Here is a 21,391-nt window from a genome sequence, read left to right on the forward strand (position 1 = left end):
CCAGATCGGTTAGTGGCAGAGTTTTACAAAACATATGCAGCCATAGTTGCTTAAGGAATATGCGGAAGCTATTGATCTGGGCTCCCTCCCACCTACTCCCTCTCCTTCCGATACGATTCCTTCTTTACTTATTCCTAAGGTCTATACCTCGCTGGTTTCCTATCTTACTGCTCTCTTTAATATTTCACTTCTTACTTTAACATTTCCTTCCTCATTTAAACATGCTTCTATTCTTCCCATTCTAAAGAAATCTTCCTTTGACCCCTCTCATCCTGCAATTTTTGACACAATTCTCTTCTTCCCTATCTCTCTAAGCTGCTCGAGCATCTTGTCTATTACCAGGTTTCTACTTTTGTCACTGAAAACTCTATTCTTCTTTGTTCTCAGTCTGGCATTCGTCCTCTCCACTCCACTGAAACTGCTCTTCTTTCTGTTTATGATTCACTACTTTCTGCTCGTTACTCCAAACTCTCTTCTCTTTTGATTCTATTGGATTTATCAGCGTCTTTTGACACTGTGGATCATACTCTTCCTCTGTCTTCTCTTTGATTTGAGGATTTGATTATTTATATAGCACCTATACACAATGTGTTTCAAATCGCTTCAAGGTAGGGAGGGAACATGGGAAAAATACAGTGACATTCTTACAAGTCCTTGATACATTCATAATGTGAACATTTACTATCATAATCAGCCTGGCGACATTTCAGATAGTGCAAGTGTTATAGACAATGATGAGGCGGGCAGGGGCTACATTACTATGCCTGATGACAATTGAGGTAGTGCTGGAATTTAACAAGAGCAGGGTGGGGGGAGGAGGGATTGGAGTAAGGGAGAAGGAGAAGAACAATACAAGCAACTATCTTACTAGGCCTGACAACATTTCGGATAGTGCTGGAGGGGGAGAGGGAGGAGAAATCAAATGGGGGGGAGGGGACAAACAAGCTGCTATCAGGTAGGTCAGGAAACATAAGTGATAGAGTAAGAGCTATTGACAGTAATAGAGCGGGTAGGAGGGGTGGGCAGGAGAAGGAGACAGACAAGCGGCTACATTACTATGCCTGACGGCAATTGAGGTAGTATCGGAATTTAACAAGAGGAGGGGGGGATAGGGAGGATTGTAGTAAGGGAGAAGGAGGAGAACAAAACAAGCGACTATCATACTAGGCTTGATGACATTTCGGATAGTGCTGGAGGGGGAGAGGTAGGAGAAAACAAATGGGGCGGCTGGGGGGACAGAGAGAGAGAAAAAGAAGCTGCTATCAAATAGGTCAGGAAACTGATAGAGTAAGAGCTATTGACAGTAACAGGAGGGGAGGAGGGGTGAGCAGGAGAATGAGACAGACAGGCGGCTACATTACTATGCCTGACGGCAATTACGGTAGTCCCAGAATTTAACAAGAGGAGGGGGGTAGAGGGGATTGTAGTAAGGGAGATGGAGAAGAACAAAACAAGCGACTATCATACTAGGCCTGACAACATTTCAGATAGTGCTGGAGGGGGCGAGGTAGGAGAAAACAAATGGGAGGGCAGGCGACAAACAAGCAGCTAACAAACATGCAATGCGAGATATATCTGAAAAGCATAAGTGCTAAGGATACAGTGAGGGGAGGGGAGAGAGGGTGTTACAGCAAGAGGAGGGAATTCGAGTCGGCAGGGGGGTTCTCCTTTTGGGTTTTCTGGTTCTGTTTTATCTTGGTTTCGTTCATATTTATCTAGCCGAATGTATTCAGTATATTGGGCTGGGTCCTCTTCTAACACACTACCTCTAGCTCACAGCGTTTCTCAAGGTTCTGTTTTAAAACCTTTTCTCTTCTCTCTAGACATCTCCTCTTGCTGCCATCCTCTCGTATTTTGGAATATTCCATGATTTCTATGCAGATGATACCTAGCTTTTTCTGTCCTTTTCTCCCTTTTCATCTTCTATTCATAATAGTCTTACCTCTTGTCTTCTAGCTATTAAATCCTGTTGGATCATTTTCTCATCTTAAATTCTACTAAACCGTTTTTCCTGCTAATACTATTCCTTCTCCTCCCTCTTTTGTCTAATGTCTTCCCTATTTCATCTTCTGCTGGTAATCTTGGTCTTTATCTTGATACTGATTTATCCTTTTCTCATCACATCTCTTTTACGTCACATGCTTGTCGCTATCATCTGTTTAACATTCGCAAATCTCGTCCTTTTCTTACATTTGAGGCCACCAAGCTTTTGATTTCTTCACTTATGTTTTCAGTATTATTCTATTGCTCTGCCACACTCTATGGACTCCCTGGCTCTTGTTTGGCCCCTTTAAAGTCTGTCCCCACGTGACTCCATTTCTCTACCATTGTCTTTTCTTGGGTGGCTTTCGTTTCACTCTCGTCTCAAATTGAACTTTCTCTCTCTTTTCTTTAATCTCTCTATGGCCTTGCCCCCTCTTTCCCCCTATCTTTCCTGTCTTGTCTCTTTTTATTCTCCTGCACGTGTTCTTCGTTTTCAGTCTCAATTTCTATTATCAGTTCCTCATCCCCCCCTGTTCCCAATCACGATTTCACTCATTTACTTTGCTAGCTGCTTCTCACTGGAATGCTCTTCCCCTATTGCTTCCTTCTATTGCCTCTTACTCTCTATTTTGTACTACTCCTAAGGCCTATCTTCTTCAATTAGAGCGCTAACCATGAATACCTTTTTGTAGTTTTTAACCCTGCATTTTATTGTACTGCTAAGTGGGTTCTCTGTTCAGCACTTTGGCGTAAAGCACTATATGTAACAAATAAATACAAATACAAATACGATGACGGAAGCCACGATCACGTTATTGCATAAAACCGGGAGGGCGGCAGAGGATTGTGCATCCTATCGTCTGATCCCTCTTATAAACCTTGACAACAAAATATATGCTGAACTCGTGGCTGCTGAGGGTTGGTGCTGACAGATCAATCAGGGTTTATCCCCGGGGAAACGCCACTTTTGGTCTTTGTAGGTCTTTTGCGCATTTTTGGGCTTCTGGATGTTATCAATTAAGACGTGCCTGCAGTGTAGGTACTCAACGCAGAGAAGACATTCTACTTGAAAGAGTGGCCTTTTCTCTTCGCAGCTTTGGGGAAGCTGGGTTTGGGAAATGGGGTTACATCCCTTGTAGCTCTTCTATATAATCTCCTAGAGTCGAGGGTTACCATAAATGAGATTTTGGCGATGGGGAGGGGGACAAAGCAAGGGTGCCCCCTCTTGCCATTGCGGTTTGCCGAGACCATGGAGCCGCTGGCTGCTCTTCTTTGGGAGCAGCATATACAGAGGGATGGTCAGGTGTATTCTTATAAACAGATTATTTCACTATATGCGAACAGCGTCATGTTGTTTATAAAGGAGCCCAATGTGAACTTGAATCCGATAATGCAGCAGGTGCATCAGTTTGGAAAATACTCTGGTCAATCCATCAACCACTCTCAATCAGTGATATTTTTACAATGGCCACACAGGTCTTTCCGAATGATTTTGGTCTGCACTGGGATGTGAAGCATACAAAATATTTGGGTATAGAAATTGCAAAAGATCCAGGCATACTTTTTATGGAAAATTACTAGAAGGCAATGGATAAGCTCATATCTCCCTGCCCACTACCCTGGCACAGATGAATGCCACAAAGGTGTGTTTCTACACAGCAGCCCACATACCAAATGTAATTGCACCCATGTGGTGTTGGTTGCCCCCCTTGCATCTGAAGAGGCATACAGGAACAGGAAGCAGTTCCACTCCAGGAATGTGCAGGTTACGTGCAACGCTGACCTGACAATAACACACTGCTGCATCCGCTTTCCTCGATGCACCCACAATGCCATGGTCCTGCGTATTAGCACTATGCCTGCATAGATGGAGAGCCACAGAGGACAACGGACATGGATTCTGGTTGAGTACAAGTGCCATCACACAATACAGTATCGCAGCACAAGTACAATGCAAAGTGAAGGGTTTGGGGGACATTACTACTAATACTACTACTAATCAATGCATCCCCTGTCAAGACCCGTACATGCAGGACCTGCCCTCTCATGCTGCACACGACACCCACCAACCCACAGGACTATGCAGTAGTATGACAGCAATGCACAATGCCCCAATAAGTAACTCCTGCACAAACAGATGACTACAGGAATCACAATGTATAGGGCACACATACCTACACAGCCAATGCAACAGTTCAGAACTGCACAATGACAATGCAATACTAACAGACACTACTGGCATGCACTCTGCAAATCATGCATGTAAATCCATTATGGTAGGAATGCACAAACCACAAACATGCACAAGAACAACAAATTACCCAGCAGGGCACTGCTTGATAGCACAGCACACCACAGGCCCGAGATAGAAAACATGCACATTTGAAATCCTATCACAGGCCACGTCTGGCACAACTTGCTTGTGAGCGGGGTGCACAGTGTATCTCGCCAAAGTATATCACGTATTATTGAATTACTGGGAATGAAAACCATGTAGTACAAATGCCACATAACTGCATAAAGTTTGTCCATCAACAAGACAATCAACATGCTACACATCCTCAATGCACCGTGACTCACATCTGTATCCTATGCTCTTGCAGGTGACTCTGGTTACCCCCAGCTCCCATGGCTGACAGGTAAGACACACATAGCCAGCTCTCTACAACTATTACCCGTTTGCTTGCAATGTATGGCCTAGAAGGAATGACTATTACATTCTGCCATGACATTGCCACCTCCCCTCTCTCTTTGCAGCATGAAGCCAACACATGCTTGAAACCGTCCTTCATTTTTGAACTCCCACATAATTAATAGGAGCACCGCATCACTTCACAGTTCCATTTGACCCGAGTCCGGCACTTGTGATGGAGCTCTGCAATCCGGTGTTCCAGCCTTGATGAAAGGACACTACAGACTCTCATGGTAAGGTCCTTTACTGTGAGTGGTTCTGTTGGTAGCCACAAATTAGATAACTACATCTTGTTTTCTGAGATTCATATCTCTTGTTGCCAGAAAAGACACACTGCCCTATAATTGTTTTTTATTCATATATGTATTCAACAGGGTCTTCAAGCCACGTCCTGACGAAGGACGAAGGCGGCTCACACAACAATATTACCGCCGAAACGCGATTCTCTCTGGAGCATATGTGTGGTCCCCCTTGGACCAACTCTACAATCAGTGGACGTTCTACTTCTCCTACCTTTGGTCCGCCCCCTGTCACATCGGCAGACCCCTTTTGTGTACACTTCCAAGGCTGAGGCAATACCATTATGAACCACTACTGAAATAGGGTCATTCTGTCTCTTAACAGGCAGCATTTTTTTTAAACTTCCTTTTATTAGTTATACAACAAAGAAATGCATTTCGAAACCCGCCCCCCCTGAAGGCAACATCAACGTGTCCTAGATCCATTTCCTCCATGGACCAGTCGCTGACGACTTCAGATGTATAACAATGAAAGAACATTCCTCAACTCCCCCCTTCACTCCCCCACCTCCCGGAGGCAGCTTGACTATGTCCTTGACCCATTTTATCCTTAAGCCGTGCTTCTCTTATAGATTTCTGTCGGGCATAATCCTCCCAGATTTTATAAGTTTCCCACTGAAGAGGTCTTATCTTTTTATCTCCTTCTGCCAGTAGTGCTTCCCTGAGATATGCAATTCGGGCTAAATCAAAAGAGCCATAAATCGGAAAAGACAGGGCAGGATCACTGGCTTTGGAGGTATATTTTTGCCATTCTCGTAAGAACAAAACTGTGCCTAACCCTTTTTTTTACCATCAATTCCCAACCCGCACTGCCCATCGGCGGTGGCGATACGTGTTGTTCTAGCTTATTCAAGCGCTTACTTGCACAACAATTCACTTTTGTACATGCATTTCCCATGATTACTCAATTACCTGTCATCGGCGCGCCTAGCGTTGTTCACTAATCTCTGTTACCTTGCGTAACTTCTGTACTTAACTTGTGATCACAAGGATTATAAGCCCTAGGGCATACTTAAGTGTAGTATTTCCCCATGTTATAAAACTACATGCAAACAAAACAAAAAAATTAAATAAATAAATAAAACGGAAAGGAAAGAAAAAAAATAAAAAAATGACACGACTTTCATTTCTCAAATAGTCATTTCAACAGCTAGAAATATTCTCACCGGATTTCAGATGTTATCTATCTCGCCAAAACACATCTAGGATGAGCTGATGTACTTTCAACACACATTTCTCTGTGAGAGGTCATGCTGTTTATCTTGAATTCCAGCGAGCGTAAGCAAGTTTTATGCATTGTGCAGTTTTAAGCAGGGACCTCTAACGTGAGGCCTAATGTTTTAGCTTTGTGTGTTAAAGCAAGGAGGCCTAATCTTTTGAATGGTGTTTGTAATTGGGCCCTAGCAGATTATGTTTTGTAGCAGGCTCTCCTTCAAGCCATATTGTTATTAACTGATTAACAGATAAAATCGACATTTCCACAATTTATTTAGATGTTAAAGAAAAACCTATTTGGCCATATCACTGTGAGGGCTTTTTCTGCCTCAACCAAAACTAAAAGAACTATCAGTATGTCCATCAAACAAATGGTCACTGTCCCGTTTCCAAATCTATCTCTAGCCCTTACACTCTACAACTAAGGATATCTAATAACACAAAAGTTCTTCCACCAGGGGAATGACTCTCTTGTCCTGGTGGATGGTGAGAGTTATTCTTGACAAATGTCCAAAAAGTTCTCAAGCCACAAACTTTTACACAACGTAAATAGATCCTGATCCAGAAGAATGTCTCCCTTCTGCTGGACTGGGTATGGACTTCCGCGTCCTTTCACGGGACCAGGGGTAATAGCTCACTTCCTTTGATACCTCTGGTTCCCCTGATATGTTGCACAGTCACTCAACAGAGTTTGCCATTCCTTCCAAGTGTAGGCAAACTTCCATTCTTTCTTATTGGTATTCTCTTTGTCTGGATTCCAGACACTTTTCACACTTCCTTCGTCGGGGTCCCAGACCCTTCTAATGCGTTCAGCGGGCTTTGCCTCCCCACTGCACTGAGGAAGATTTTCTCCTTGACTCTTTCTTTATTGTTGGGGTTCTTGATCCTTCTCTGGTGGTCAGTGGTTTTGGGATTGTCACGGATGTAGGGAGGTTTTCCTTGGATGCACACTTTGTAGACTTCACTTCCCTCAACCTTGGGGTGCTCGACCCTTCTCTTATGAGTAGTGGGCTTATACCACCATGATGAGGATGGTCTCCTCTGTTGATGATCTTGATTTGGTTGACGTCCTCGACCCTTCCATGGTGGTCAGTGGGCTTATTGATTCGACAACTGGGACGAGGAAGAGTTCCTCCAATGCAGTATTCCAGATGTTAGGGGTCCTTGACCCTTCCCTGGTGATCAGCGGGCTTATTGGTACAGCCATTGTACAGACGAGGAAGAGGAGCTGTGCTACACATTAGGCCTTTCAGAGTCCCCTGGGCACTGTGGCTACCAAGGGTTTGAGGGGAATTAGCCCTAGACTGCTTTACTTGCGCTTCCATGCCCCTTCTGGGTCTTCCGCACCACCACTTACCTTGATTTGGGTTTAGGTGCGTCGCCGGGGCTTCTAGGGGCAGCGGTCCTCCAGCTTGCTTCTGCAGGGTTTTCACTCTGCCTTCTGCTGTCGAGTGGCATTTCCACCGGGTCGGCGTCCCTCTGGCCTGTTGCACAGGCCCGCTACTGCTGTCCTGACCAGAAACTTCTTTGAAACGTCTGCACCGGATGAGCTTTGCTCTCCCAGCCTATCCCAACTGGGCTTGACACATTACTTAGGCAATTTTTCCGTTTTTAAACAATGTAGCAAGGTCTCAATCAGCCCATTGTGTAAGTCCCTTTTCTCTCTCTTGGTCTCAATCATCGAGCCTCTGCTGAACCACGTTGTACCAGTACTAGTATAATTAGTGATCTTCATGGTTCCCATGTTCTTCTTCGTTGTGGTACATGTGGTCGCACTGAGGTCTTCTGTATTATAATAATTAATGGGTCTACTGTCTAGAGAGGCTTGCAGAGGAAAGAGGAGCTAGAGTATGTGTTGGTGTGATGGTGTTTCCCGGGCCATAGCCCAGGTGGTCGTCCTTATCTCCAGCAGGAGAGTTTCTCCCCATGAGGTCCTCCCTATTAAACCACCCCTACACCCCTATGGGTAATATTGGGTAGTGGCCGCACCTCCCTAGCCTCATGGGAAAGGTCTCCCTCCTGGGGAGAAGTGGCAACACCTATTGTCACAAAACTAGAGCGCCAGGGGACCACTTCGGTGGTGATAGTGCGCGGTACAAATGTCCTTTAACATTAACAATAGCTTATCGCTTTCTTCATTGTTAGAATGTATTTTGGGATTACCTGCAAAAGCAGCAAGCCCAAAAGAACATTTCGAATCCAGAGACTCCCATCACTAAAGAGGGAACCTCAGGGTTCCAGGGGAAAAAGGAGTGGGACAAAACAATAAAAAGCATCACCCGGCTGTGAGGACTGCCGAGGAGACAAATTAACAAGGTCTCATTAGTCACACTCTTCCTCATACATCAGTGACCTGTGTACGTACAGTAGTGATTCTACTTGGCATGCGCAAAGTCCATATATACATGACATCGTTAAAGTATTTTCGTGCTTCCTGTTCTTGCAGTATAATGCCCCCCTTTAAGTCAGGGGGATTTGTATTCACTTTGCTCGAACTCAAGCGTGACATCAGCCCGGGGTTAGATAGTTTGAGCTTGGATTCAACCCTGGAAAGGCCAAATGCACAATTGTGCCCATGTCTTCTGTGCACTGTTTCCTTTTGTCCTACCAACCCTATAATTCCACTAGTTACAAGTTTGTCCAGTTGGCTGCCAAATATATATATATTCTGCTGTTGTCTCACAACGTTTCCAATGTTAAGTTGCTGCAGATCCCATTTAGTCCCATGTCCACACATTCCTAAACTGTGACGAAAGGTCCCACGTGCCCTGCTGGCGCATTAGTAGCAGTCCTCTTCTAAACGTTGCCACTCATTAGGGCTGTATGTACTTTCCTGCAATGATCTTGAATCGCCTGAATTTTGGGTGATTCTTCTGGGAGGAACCTCAGAAGAACGTTCTGAAAATGTTGTCCAAAGTTCAACCACATGTCTCAAAGGAGGACACATGGTTGGGGCTCCTTTTCAGTCTTGGGCAGCTTTCTGAGAGGCAAGAGGTTGTTGCTGGAGGCAGGCTTAGGATATTTAGGAAAGGCTTAATAAACGGAAGTACATTTAGAGTAGTTCTATTAAGGAGAGCAGGTGAATGACTGGAACGCAGAGAGTGAGATTTAGGAAGCTGCGCATTTCCTTATGAAACTATGGGATAGAACAACCTATTTTTCAGCAACAACACTGTTGTGATATCTTTCTGGTCACCCATCTATTAGACTCTGAATTTTAAGGGTCTTTTTTCTTTTGTTTAACCCGGCTGTTGTTATTTGGGACTATTTATTTGTTGTGTAAAGGTGCCGCTCTTAACTATCTTTTCCTGATTTTAACAAATAAACATTTTTATAATCTGGTACTATGTATCTTCACGCATCAGATGGGCTGCTTACATTTCAAAGCAAACAGAACAACTGTACAACTTGTTGACCGTCCACCTACGATGATGTCACTAATATTAGTTACATCGTTAGGCATGTCACCAGAAGCCCTTGCAGTTATGCATTTACTGAATCTGCTTGAAGCTGTTATTCTAATATTGGTATCAATGTTAAAATATGTTTTCACATAATTTTAAGATAAAAATGAAGACAAGCAAAGTGAAGCAATGGCATATCCGAATGGTGGTGTTGAAAGGGAGGAAAGCATCAAGAATATGCGATAGTACTGTGGCCATGTTCGTTTATAATCAGATCAGGCAGTAAACTGGCTTTGCACTGTCCCAAACCTGTGTGGATACCTAGGTTAACTAGGGCCCAGGGCCAGATAACCCTCCAGTCCCAGTGGGAGGGCTGTAGACAGTTTAGTACCCAGAGACCGCCTTTTTCCAGAAGACGCCAGCTGTTGTGTCGTCGCCAATGGAGCTGGCGACGCAATGCAGAAGGAGGCGAGCTGCTGAGGTGAAAGAGGAAGGAGGCGTAGCTGTAGTTTGTGTGGCCCAGTGCTATGCCTAGACTCGAGTTAGGCGGCCGGTATTAACGGCAGCGGCAGCACAGCGGTAAACCCGCGTCGGACTGTGTGTGGCTACAACTCTGCGCATATCAGGAAATGGACCTGATGTTTGGCCAATGAGACGCTGCCAAGCCACTCCCTGGGGTACTAGTACAAAATAGAAAGGACTGCAGGTAGGTTGCCACTGAGATCTGTATTCACGTTAGAGCAACTCAATTTCATTCTCCCAAGGCCAACACATTTAGTACCATTACCTGAGTAATAGTAGCATCTGTCATTTACATTGCTGCAAATCCTGCTTCATTTTTGCTTTTGAATTCTGTTTCATATGGGTCATGAAAAAGCGGATTATGTGCTGGACCTTGCCAGCCACAATGTGTACTTTCATAAACGGTCTGGTTTAAGTTGTTACAGTTGTGTCACATGCTGTCTTTGCCATTCGCCCATGAAGTACCTACCTTGTGGATAGGATCCAGTATCTCTGTATGTGGGTATTTTTGGAGTGCATTCAAGATACGAGGGGCGGGGGGGTGGGGTTTCAGGGGCAGGGGGGAGGTGTTGTCCAGTGCTTTCAGTGTGATGCGAAATCGAGGTTCAAGGGTGAGTGGCCAAAGTGCCGGATGTCGCCTAAAGGGTGCTGGGCATGGCCTAATGGAGGGGCATGTGGATTAGCAAGGACTGCCTGCTCCAAGCATTGCATCATGAGACGCTGGAAACATGTGTTCTTGGGTTGCTCAGCCTTGACCTTTGCGTCCACTATGCATATTCTAAAGTCACCTCTCTGGCTCATTTTGTAGATGCATTGCTGTATCTAAGTAAATCACTTTCTCACTCAATATATCAAAAATTCAACAAGTACACCACCCTCCTTAAGTAAATAAAAAACCCAGGCATTGCATGAGGGCCAGGTAAATAGCCCTTATTATGTGGCCATTTACTATTTCAGCTATCTGCTGGCTGCCTTCCTTTGTTCTGCTGTGCAGAGGTCAATGCACCTATCCGTGATCACTTAAGGACACTCTTTTCCTCCATCGGGTGCTTTATGGAGGATTTTGAAACATAATGAAGCATCTTGGGAAGAACCAAACTTCATTTTGAAATTGGCCCCTACTCATCTTCAGCCAGCCCAGAAGTCACCTATGAGAAAGGGGAGGCATGCAAATAGCACCAATGTAAGGTACTAGCTGCTTTGCGTAGCAAAAGGCATTTTGAGAACATAAAGATGACTGCAAATTTGTATATTTGACACATATGTTTGTGAGAGTTATTCAAGCCTAAAATCCTTCTGAGGAAATATTGGACATTGGCCTTGGTGCTCATTTCTTTTGTCATCACACTGTCACAGTAACATGTTTGCACACCACGAGCCGAATATACTCATTTGGACATTTGGATAGCCCCAGCCTTTGACCACGAGGGCTTGGCTGTTCTACTTGAGCAGAAAACTGCTCCTTGTTCCCCTTCATCCTTTCACAGATTGTTCTATTATAAATAAGAAGTTATATGGTGGTTGCTACTATTAGGATCAACCTGAAGGACACGTAGCATAGGAGTTAATCACCCATTATTCCTACTTAAAAAGGCAGAACTATAATTTACTAACTCTTTATATAACGCATTCCATTCCTAATATAAACCTCCCCCCAATATTTACAGCCCTAACAAGGAACCATAGCCATTAAGCATCACCTTTTTGATGGTGCAGTCAAGTCCTTCTCATCATTTCGCCAGTCTTGCAGCGTCTCCTTGATCCACAGACCAGCACACTCCCCCCCTCCCCTTATTTTCCCCAACTTTATTCCGACAGAATAGAGCATGTGCTATTCTTGAACCACTCTTGGCCCGGGCCTGACAGTTATCCTGGAATTGCCAATCCAGATCTGACTAACGATCGTATATTAACAACCAACTGGGTAACATACCTGCACGAGTCCAACTAATCAGTTCAAGCTCTTCCTGAGACCATCACACAACCAAACACCGGAATAACATTACATACATATCGCCTGAAAACGCCTTGCATAGATTATTCTGTTTGAACTAAACCAAAGTATTACTATTATACCTTCTTCCTAACTGACAAAGGGTCCACCCATAGCATCCACCCGATTATAAATATTCTCCACACCTCGCTGCATTCCCCGCGTAATTCTCGTCATTTATCTTACCCTGTTCTTCCTTTTCCTTCCACACTGGACACCCCGGGCAAGGGCAGAATACAGCAAATTCTTCTGGGCAAGGTAGGTGCTCAGTGACTGCTTTGGTGGTGATTTGGTGTTATGGCCCACTCACGCCTGCATACATAAACAAGACAGGACAGTCAGCTCGTGTCTTTCTCCTTTATTCTCCTTACAACAAGTGACTACCCTCTCCCTGTCCCCTCCCCTTGCTCCCCCTTCCTCTTCCTGCTGCAGTTCGTCCCTCTTAAAGGGGCTGTGTTCCTTTTCCCCGCGACATTTGAGGCATTATAAAAGACCTTTAATATAACATAACCTAAACTAGTGCGAGTCAGCAGCGCGCATTTTCAGTCTCTTGACTCGTGCTGCATGCACACTGATGTGCCTCTTAGGTAGCCAGCGTTCGGGGGCAGCTTTTAAAGACTTCCGAGGCACTGATCTTGTCTCACGCAGGGTCCAATGGGCCTCATTACAAGGTTGGAGGTAGCCATGCCGTTTCTACCGGCATGGCTGCCCCCAAACTCGGGTCCGGCTCCAGGTCCCGCGAAAGGGGAATTACCGGGCCATTCTGACCTGGGCGGGCCCAGTAATTCCCCTTGCGCGGGCCCCGGTGCCGGTACGTCCCCATTCCCATTTGAGCCCCCATAGGGCTCAATGGGAATGGGGTGGATGGTAGCAGTGGTACCGCTCATAATGGTACCGTTGCTACCATCCTGTTCTGCTTGCGGGTGCCACTCTGCACGCCTGGTCTGACCAGGCCTGCTCACGTGTGCCGCTCTGCACAACTCGTAATGTGGCGGAATTGGTAACAACGGCACTGGTAGCACTACCGGCGCCGTTGTTGACTTACCGCCACAATCGTAATGAGGCAAATGCACTTCTGCAGTTCACAGGCCATTTGCGACTTGTTTGTGTGTCGGCAATCATGCACAGGAGTATGCAATGTTCGTTACAAATGTCCACTTTAATAATCTCTTAACACAAAAAAAATCATGTCATTCCTGGCACAGTTTTGTGAGGTGGACAGCGGTCTAATTGCCCATTGGTGCACACATCTACGTTTGGATATTAACTAATTTGTGAATGTAATCCTTGATTTGAACGTATTCTGTAGTTGTACGCATGTGACATTGTAAAACCTGCTGCCTGTCTTCTGGCTGTCCTCTAGTTGCTCTGCAGTGACGTCTGGTGATCTTACCTGGTTTCATTTCACCTCTTACAGGCATAGTATTTGCAAGGTACGGCCAAGCCTGGAAAGACATGAGGCGGTTCTCGCTCTCCACCCTGAGGAATTTTGGTCTTGGGAAGAAGTCCCTGGATGAGAGGATAGGCCAGGAGGCCAGCTGCCTCTGCAGGGCCTTCACAAGTGAGCAAGGTGAGTCTGAATAACAGAATGTCTCATCTTTTACAGCAGTCCCTTGCTTTGTTGTTTCCTTAGTAGGATTAGTAATGATGTTACAAATGATGTTAATCCCCATTTTTGGAGTCCATAGGACTCCATAAGCGATTTATTTTCTGATTGACTGCTAGTGGAAATGTGCCACAGAAAATTCATTTTATTTGGCATTGAAATTGAGTTTTTACCCCCAGCATCTTGGTGCAGGTAAATCCTCCACTTAAAGGACAAAACTATACTTTGCCGGTGCTTTAAAGTTTCCAGCAATTCCATCACAGCAAAAAAGTAGCAGTCACCAAATTACCACCATTTCTTTGCTACACCGCTGATCTTGTAATGAGTCGTGTGAGCATCATCAGGAAACATGCTACATTTTGAAAAGGTTAAACTAGTGCTGATTTTTTTTTCCCGACCTGCTTTACGCTGGTTATTCTGAATAGGAATGCTTTAGTATTCAGCACCACATTAATGTGCTGTGTGAAAATTGTTTGTTATTTAGAGATGTAAAATCATTGCCTTGGAAACTCTGAGTTTCACTATCGCGATTTATTTTCAGTGTACACTTTGGGGTGGTATTCCTGGTTTTACTAGGCAACTCAGTGCCTTCATGGTTCTGTCATCTACCTTATAAATGTAGCAGTATGACACTTTTTTTCCTTTGCCGTTGGTGAGCAGGTGCAAGTCGATCTAGGTCACCTGGCATAAGCCCCACCAAGCTTATTAGCCCTGCCTCTTCCTTTCTGCTCTTAACTTTTTGATCAAAGGCGTCTTTCGCTTGGGCGCTGAAGTGAAGGCCAATTCCTGTTTGGACCTGTTCAGATCGAGAGGACCTAGGGCCCAAACCCCTGCTCAGATAACAGGTAAGCACACGCCGACATGTGTTTTCTCCCTCTGCCCTCACAGGCCATCCCCACCTTCACCAGGCAACGCCAACAACATCGCCCCTCATCTAAGGCATGGATTCGTCAATGCAGCAACCTCACCCACATTAGCCTCAAGCCTATTAACACCTCCTCACCATCCACAACACAGAAGTTGATGCTCGCCAAAGTCTGCTCAGCTATCACCCATGAAGCAGACATCGCCCACCTCATACACACGACTTTGACGACATCTTCATCACCGAGAGCTGGCTGACATCCACCTCCACCCTAGACTTCCTTCTCCTAAACAGAAACCGGCCGAACAAGATAGGCAGAGGCCTGTCAGTCATACACAAGACCTCTGTGCCCTGCACCAGACTTGACATCGCCAACATTGGCTCCTTTGAGGTTCTCTCCTGCCACTTCTCGCTCTCCCCGATGGACACAGTCACCTTCCATCTCATCTACAGACCACCCAAACACAACAACATCTTCATCAGAGACTTCACCGACCTGGTCACCACCATGTCCCTCACGCACGCCACCAAACTGATGCAGGAAGCTCTCCTCAGACTTCTCGACACCCTCAGCCTCACACAGCACACGAAAGACCCAACACACAAAAGGTAACATCCTAGGCCTAATCATCACTGCACTGTCTTCCCTCCACTAGAGCTCTCCTCTCCCGCTTGACTGTTCTGACCACCTAGATGTGCCTTTCAACATCCTGCCCACCACCCCAGTCAAGCACTCCCAGAAGAAACCCAGCAGACAAACCTTCAGGTCCTCCAAGATCTTCCCAGTGGAAGCCCTCACAGAAGACCTCTCCAACCTACACCTTACATCAAACACCCTCAACCGAACTGTGACTCTCTACTGGAAGAACTCAATGCCACACTCTCATTCTCCATCGAACAACTAGTGCCTCTGAAACAAAGCACCTGCAAACCGAAAACGTCAGCACCCTGGTACACGCAAGAACTCAACCTCAGCAAAAGAGTCATCAGGAAACAAGAGAAAACCTGGTGTCGCTCCAGGACTGCATCTGGCCTGGCGCTCCTCAAGGAACTCCGGGCAACCCGCCGACAACTAATCAACACAGCCAAGGTCTCCTACTATTAGAATACCATAGCATAAACCGACAACAAAAGCAGAGCCCTCTTCAAAGCGTTCAAGCAGTGCGTCAACCCACTACCCAACCCTGCCATACTACACTCCATCGAAGAAAAATCCACCACCATCAACACCTTCTTCATCGACAAAATCAGCAAGATTCGCCTGCACATAGACGCCAGCTCTGCATCCACAGACCCACCTCACATCTTTCCTCGCAATATCTCCACTCCCTGGACAACATTCAAGACACTCTTGATAGAGGACCTTGTAGAAAACCTGGCCACCCTCAAAGCCACATCGTATACAGATGACATCCTCCCAGCATCCATCCTCAAGACCCTCCCCACAGAAGTTCTCCTTCCCTACTTGGAGATCATGAACAGCTCCCTAACTCAAGGTACCTTCCCATCGACCCCAAAAACAGGACAAATCCTCCCTCTACGAAAGAAACCCACTCTGGATCCCGACAACCTGGGTAACTATCGCCCCATCACCCATATTTCCTTCCTAGGTAAGATCATTGAGAAAGTGGTAGCCGCACAACTGCAGCAACACATCAACACCAATAATCTCCTCCAGACCTACCAATTCGGATTCAGACACAGATGCATCACAGAGACAGCAACCCTACAGGTGGTCCACGATGCCCTCAACATCCTTGACGACGGCCACCCCTGTCTCCTGTTTCTACTCAACCTCTCGGCCACTTTCGGCACAGAAGACCACCTGGCGCTTACAGACACCCTACATCAGCGCATAGGGATCAGCAATCTTGTCCTATGCTGGTTCTAGTCCTACATCGCCAACCGCAAGCAGTTAGTTCAGATGGACTCCTCTAGATCGCCAATGCTACTCGTCATTTGTGGAGTCTCACAGGGTTCCTCTCCCCAGTGATCTTTAATCTATACATGCAGCTGCTGGGAGCCCGCCTAGCCACAGCGAACATCCACATCCACCAATATGCCGACGACACACAGCTATACCTCAAGATCGGCTCCATCAAGGACATACATAGGCTCAAAACCTGCCTCTCGCTGATCCAGTCTTGGATGTCCAGTGCATACTTGAAGCTCAACCCCTCCAAGACCGAATTCCTACTCCTCGCCCACATTGTTTTTGATTTTCCACCACAAATTGAAATACTGCCTCTAAAGACATTCATCTAAATATGTACATATATTGTAAGTGCAAAACAATACCATATTTTCTTAAAACTACATTTAAAAAAACACATTTCCTAGTTACACTTTTTGCTTTATAAAACTCTTAATAGCAGTTGCCCCAAGCCCCCAAAGTGTTTCAGCTCACACTTTGAAATCAATCTATTCTTTAGAGTAATGTTCTCAGTTGGGGATTATTTGTAAATACCTCTTCTTAATAGGGAATTATTTCACTTTCTATTTATTATTTTTCTCATATCACCCTCCCTTGTATCATTCTGGTCTGGCCTAATTTGTCATTGTGGAAGAAGCTCACTTTTTGTATATTTTATGTGATTTTTGGATTCGGGGGTTCTCCTATAATACCTTCATCTTAATAGATTGTGGTTCTGGGCTTCCTGTATTGTTGTTTATAGCGTTCAACATTTTGTTTTGTGCTTTTGTCTGTTTGTGTGCTCATCCAAAAGCCGAGCAGCCATTTTATGGCCGTCTTTTGACAATTGCAAATCGAGTCCTGACCGGAATGAAAGCAGCTTGATGTCACTGGCTAATATCCAGCACAAAGAGCCTGTGACTGCTGTTAGCAAAACATACAGTGACCTAGCTCTGGAAGAGGTGTGTGTGCATGTGTGTTAAATGCACATGGCTTGTACCGCTCCTTCTATTGCTTTGGTACAATGGGGGTCATTCCGAGTTTGGAGGCAGCCATGGTGCTATTAGCACCATGGCTGCCTCCAAACTCGGGTCCGGGTAGTCGGAATGGGGATTTACCGGGACATTCCGACCTATGCAGACCCGGTAAATCCCCATTTCGAAAACCATTCCCCATTCCCATTTGAGCCCCCATAGGACTCAATGGGAATGAGGAAGGAGCTAATAACAGGCCCGCAAATAGCGGGCCCGTTATTAGCTCCATGGTCCCTTAACGAGTCCCGCTAAGGGCGGCTGGTAAAACCAGCCAGCCCTAATGGGACCCGCTATGGGACCTCGGAATGTGGCAGTAGGGGGTTAACGGCACCGGCATCCTTAACGGTGCCGTTAGCACCCTACCGCCATACTCGGAATGACCCTGTATGTCTTTTACTCTTCTGCTGTTTCTGTTGAATCCTCTGTCTCTTGCTATGTTGCTTTACATGTCTTTCCTTTTCACATTTTCTTTTCAAATTCAAGTCCTTTGCATTTCTTTCTTGACAGGTCTTCCACCTTGCTGCTAACTCTCATTTAGCCTTTTGCTGATCTTTGCTGCTACACCACAACTGTGCCAGTACATCTGTTATTGAATTCATTCTTGGTTACTATCTCTTTTTTGTGATGCAACCTTGCTCTTTCTTTCTCTATGCTGCTGCTGCAGAACGAGGCACTAATACATAGTATACAACAAATCTAACTTCCGAATAAAACGCAAATAGAACTGTATTTCCAAGACAGAGTTAATATTCAGATGCATATTTGTGTTGCACCAGTTGTTTTGGGGAGCTAAAACTAGCTTCTGGTAGATGTTGGTTCCAAGCTAACAAGGCTCTTCTAGGTCCTATCTAGGAGCTCACTATCTCCAAGCGCCCATCAATTTCGAACCCTTTTTTGGATGATACAAGTCCGTGTTGGTCTGTGGTGGTGTATAGCCCTTGAGTGTGTGCTTGGGACATTTCGTGTGGCATGAAATAAAGAAATGGAGCTCCTAGGAAGAGAGTCTGACATACTTTTTGGGAGCACTTGAAGGGTATATCTGTGACTTTGGTTTGTAAAAACCAGTCTGTCTTTGATGGCATGCCAGTAAGCCACAGAAAAAATCCACAAGGAGACTTGGCATGTGCTAGCTCAGGACAGGGGTATATATGATAGGTGTGCGTAAATAGGCCTGATTATGAAGATCTGTAGGTGCAACCCTGACAGAACTGTTATGGATCAGTTAATATTGTCCGTTCTATATGATGAGCAGGGTTTCCTTCAGAAAACTGATGTATTTTTCTGGATGATGTAAGATTTGGCACTGATGTTGATATGTTATCCCAACGTTCATGATCCTAATATCGTATGCTAATATTAAACAAATATTTAGGGCACAGCGACCAGCTGGCACGGAAAATCAGTTTAAGAGTAAGGGTAATGAAAGGGGCATAAAACAAGGGTAATGCCTTAAAGCCTATCTGGATGTCTACAAGCCACCCAATGCCAGTAAGATGTAGAAGGAAATGGACAAGCGTGCTTATGAGTTTAATTAGAATGTTTTATGCCATGTTGAAATTGTCATGATCCATCGGAAATAGATCTATAGCCTCGGGCCCTGGAAGTTTATCAAAAGAAGGCAATCACAAGTGCCCTCCAGATCTTCAAACGTTCTTCTTTCTTTCTCCTGCTCCGTGAGATCTGCTGGTGCCTCCCACACTTCTCCATGATGCCGCCACAAATCTCCCTCATGATCAGCTGGTGATAGCAGCCCCTTGGGGCATCCAAATGTCGCGCATACGATCGTGCACATTTTGGGACCTAATAACTTGATTCATGTGTGCATTATGTTGCGCTGCATTCTGCAGCATGTTGTGTGTTTAGTTGAACTGCAAGGCTGCTCGGAAGCTTTACCTCTGCACTGCTTCCTTTACTGGCCTGCCAGTCCAACATGGCCGCCCTCCCCTAAGCACTGGAGTGCCTTGGGCTCTATCCTTCTGTCCTCCTGGATTGGCTGGTGGCCATTCCAATTCAACCTACCAGAATTTGGCAGGCTTGGCCGGCCCTCCCACCAAAGGCCCAGATCCTGGCCCCTGTCTACCCCTGTCCACCACGGTACGCCAGTCCACGGTATGCCTGTACTCCCCCCCACCCCTCCGCTGCCCCCAGTATGCCTGTAAGCCCCCCACCCACCCACCACCAGCCACCTGTGCCACTCCCTCTCCCCCCACCCCAGTAAGTGTCTGTTGCTGCCCGCCAAACCCTGAGATTTGTTCCACGTTGTTGCCCATTGATTGGAAATCTAGGTACTAGTATGCACTTGCCACTGTCCAATACGGGACTGGCCCCATGCTATTCTATGTTAACTCTAACCAGGCATCCATGTGTAGCTTGCCTCCTCTGTATTCTTGCCGGGCACCACGCACTTACCCATTAATATTGACCACGCATATATGTGTTGTTGCCGTCCTGCAACTTTTGGTTGGCACATGTATATGCATACTAATCTCGACCACGAAACTGTTTGTAGCTGCTGCCATGCAACATGTGGCTGGTGCCATGCTCTTGCCTACCGATGTTGACCTCGCAACTTTATGTAGCTGCCGCCGTGCAAGATGTGGCTGGCACCATATACTTGCCCACCAATCTATGTAACCACTGTCAAGCACTTAGTGGAATTGTATGAAGTAACATGTATGTACTTATGTAACATGTATCTTCAATGCACTTATGTAACTAAGTAAGCCCTTTTAAGAGCACCACGATGCCCGAGGGCAGTTTGGCGCTTTACAATTTCAAATAAATATATAAATAAACGTAGGTTTTGGCGTCATTAGAGGGGTATACAACTGCAGCTGCTGAAAACAGCTTTTTAGAAACGGTGCTGGCAATCCCACCAAGCTCCTCTGACATACTCATTTGTACTGAGTTTGATTGCACATTTCTAAATGATTAACTGACTCTTAGACCTGAATTCGACCCTGGTCAAAACATGCACTAGATTTAATAAAGGAAGATCTAGAAGATATCTGCAATTTGGAATATATAGCCAGCTGTAATTAATGCATGTAATGCATGTTAAAAAGTTAGCATTATCTCTGGGCTTGGAGGGGATTCGGTAGAATCCCTATCTCACGGTGAGGTTACAAAACAAAATAATCCGATAATGATATACCTTCAAACAGGAAGAAAACATTTTCACAAAAACAGTTACCAGCTCACTAGGCACTATTTTTCTTTAAAGTTGCAAGTTGGCTTAGATAATTCTTTAGATAAAGCATTCCAACTAAGAACCAGAAACTTATATCTCAACATGTGCTTTGTAATTCCACCTCTGGCTGTGGTAGACAGTAGTTGGAATCCAGCGGTTGTTGCCTATTGTCGATTCTGCCCAGTCATGGCAGGAACAGTTCAGAACTTCTTAATCAGTTGCCCAAGCTATCACCAGGTGAGATCACAGAATTTAAAAACCAGTTCCCACAACTGTAGTGTTAGAGTTCTGTCTGGCAAAATATGTGTTGCTGTTCCTTCTTGCACGCCGATGTTGTGTGTAGTGTTGCCTCTTATCTTTAAAGCCTGGAGGATGAAGCCCTAACATAATACAACTAATTAATTATATACTTTTAATTATGGTATCTATTTTACTATGATTGTACATCTTTATCAATATTTGATTGTTAATCATTTAACTACAAAAATAATTGTTAGAATTTTATGACAATTTAATTAGCAATTTGATCGTTTTGTGCTTTAATGACAATTGAGCAAATACAGCTTTGTTGTTTACTGAATAATTCTGGTAATTCTCATTGGCAGCTATAAAAGGTAACTGGAAAGAAGTTAGGATTTTGACATTATAGTCTTTACATGTCTTGTTTTTCTTTTAA

The 21,391-nt window shown here is 45.1% G+C and overlaps 1 protein-coding gene across 1 annotated transcript in view; it reads left to right on the forward strand.

Moving 5' to 3' along the window:
* Positions 1–21,391, forward strand: part of LOC138581417 (cytochrome P450 2D17-like) — a 451,371-nt gene that overhangs the window by 127,106 nt on the left and 302,874 nt on the right. Inside the window, exon 3 of the mRNA XM_069652732.1 lies at positions 13,526–13,678. Coding sequence (XP_069508833.1) covers positions 13,526–13,678 — 153 coding nt within the window. The remainder of the gene's footprint in view (positions 1–13,525; positions 13,679–21,391) is intronic.

Source organism: Ambystoma mexicanum, chromosome 3p (genome assembly GCF_040938575.1).
Source record: "Ambystoma mexicanum isolate Mex_15411 chromosome 3p, UKY_AmexF1_1, whole genome shotgun sequence".
Lineage (NCBI taxonomy): Eukaryota > Metazoa > Chordata > Amphibia > Caudata > Ambystomatidae > Ambystoma > Ambystoma mexicanum.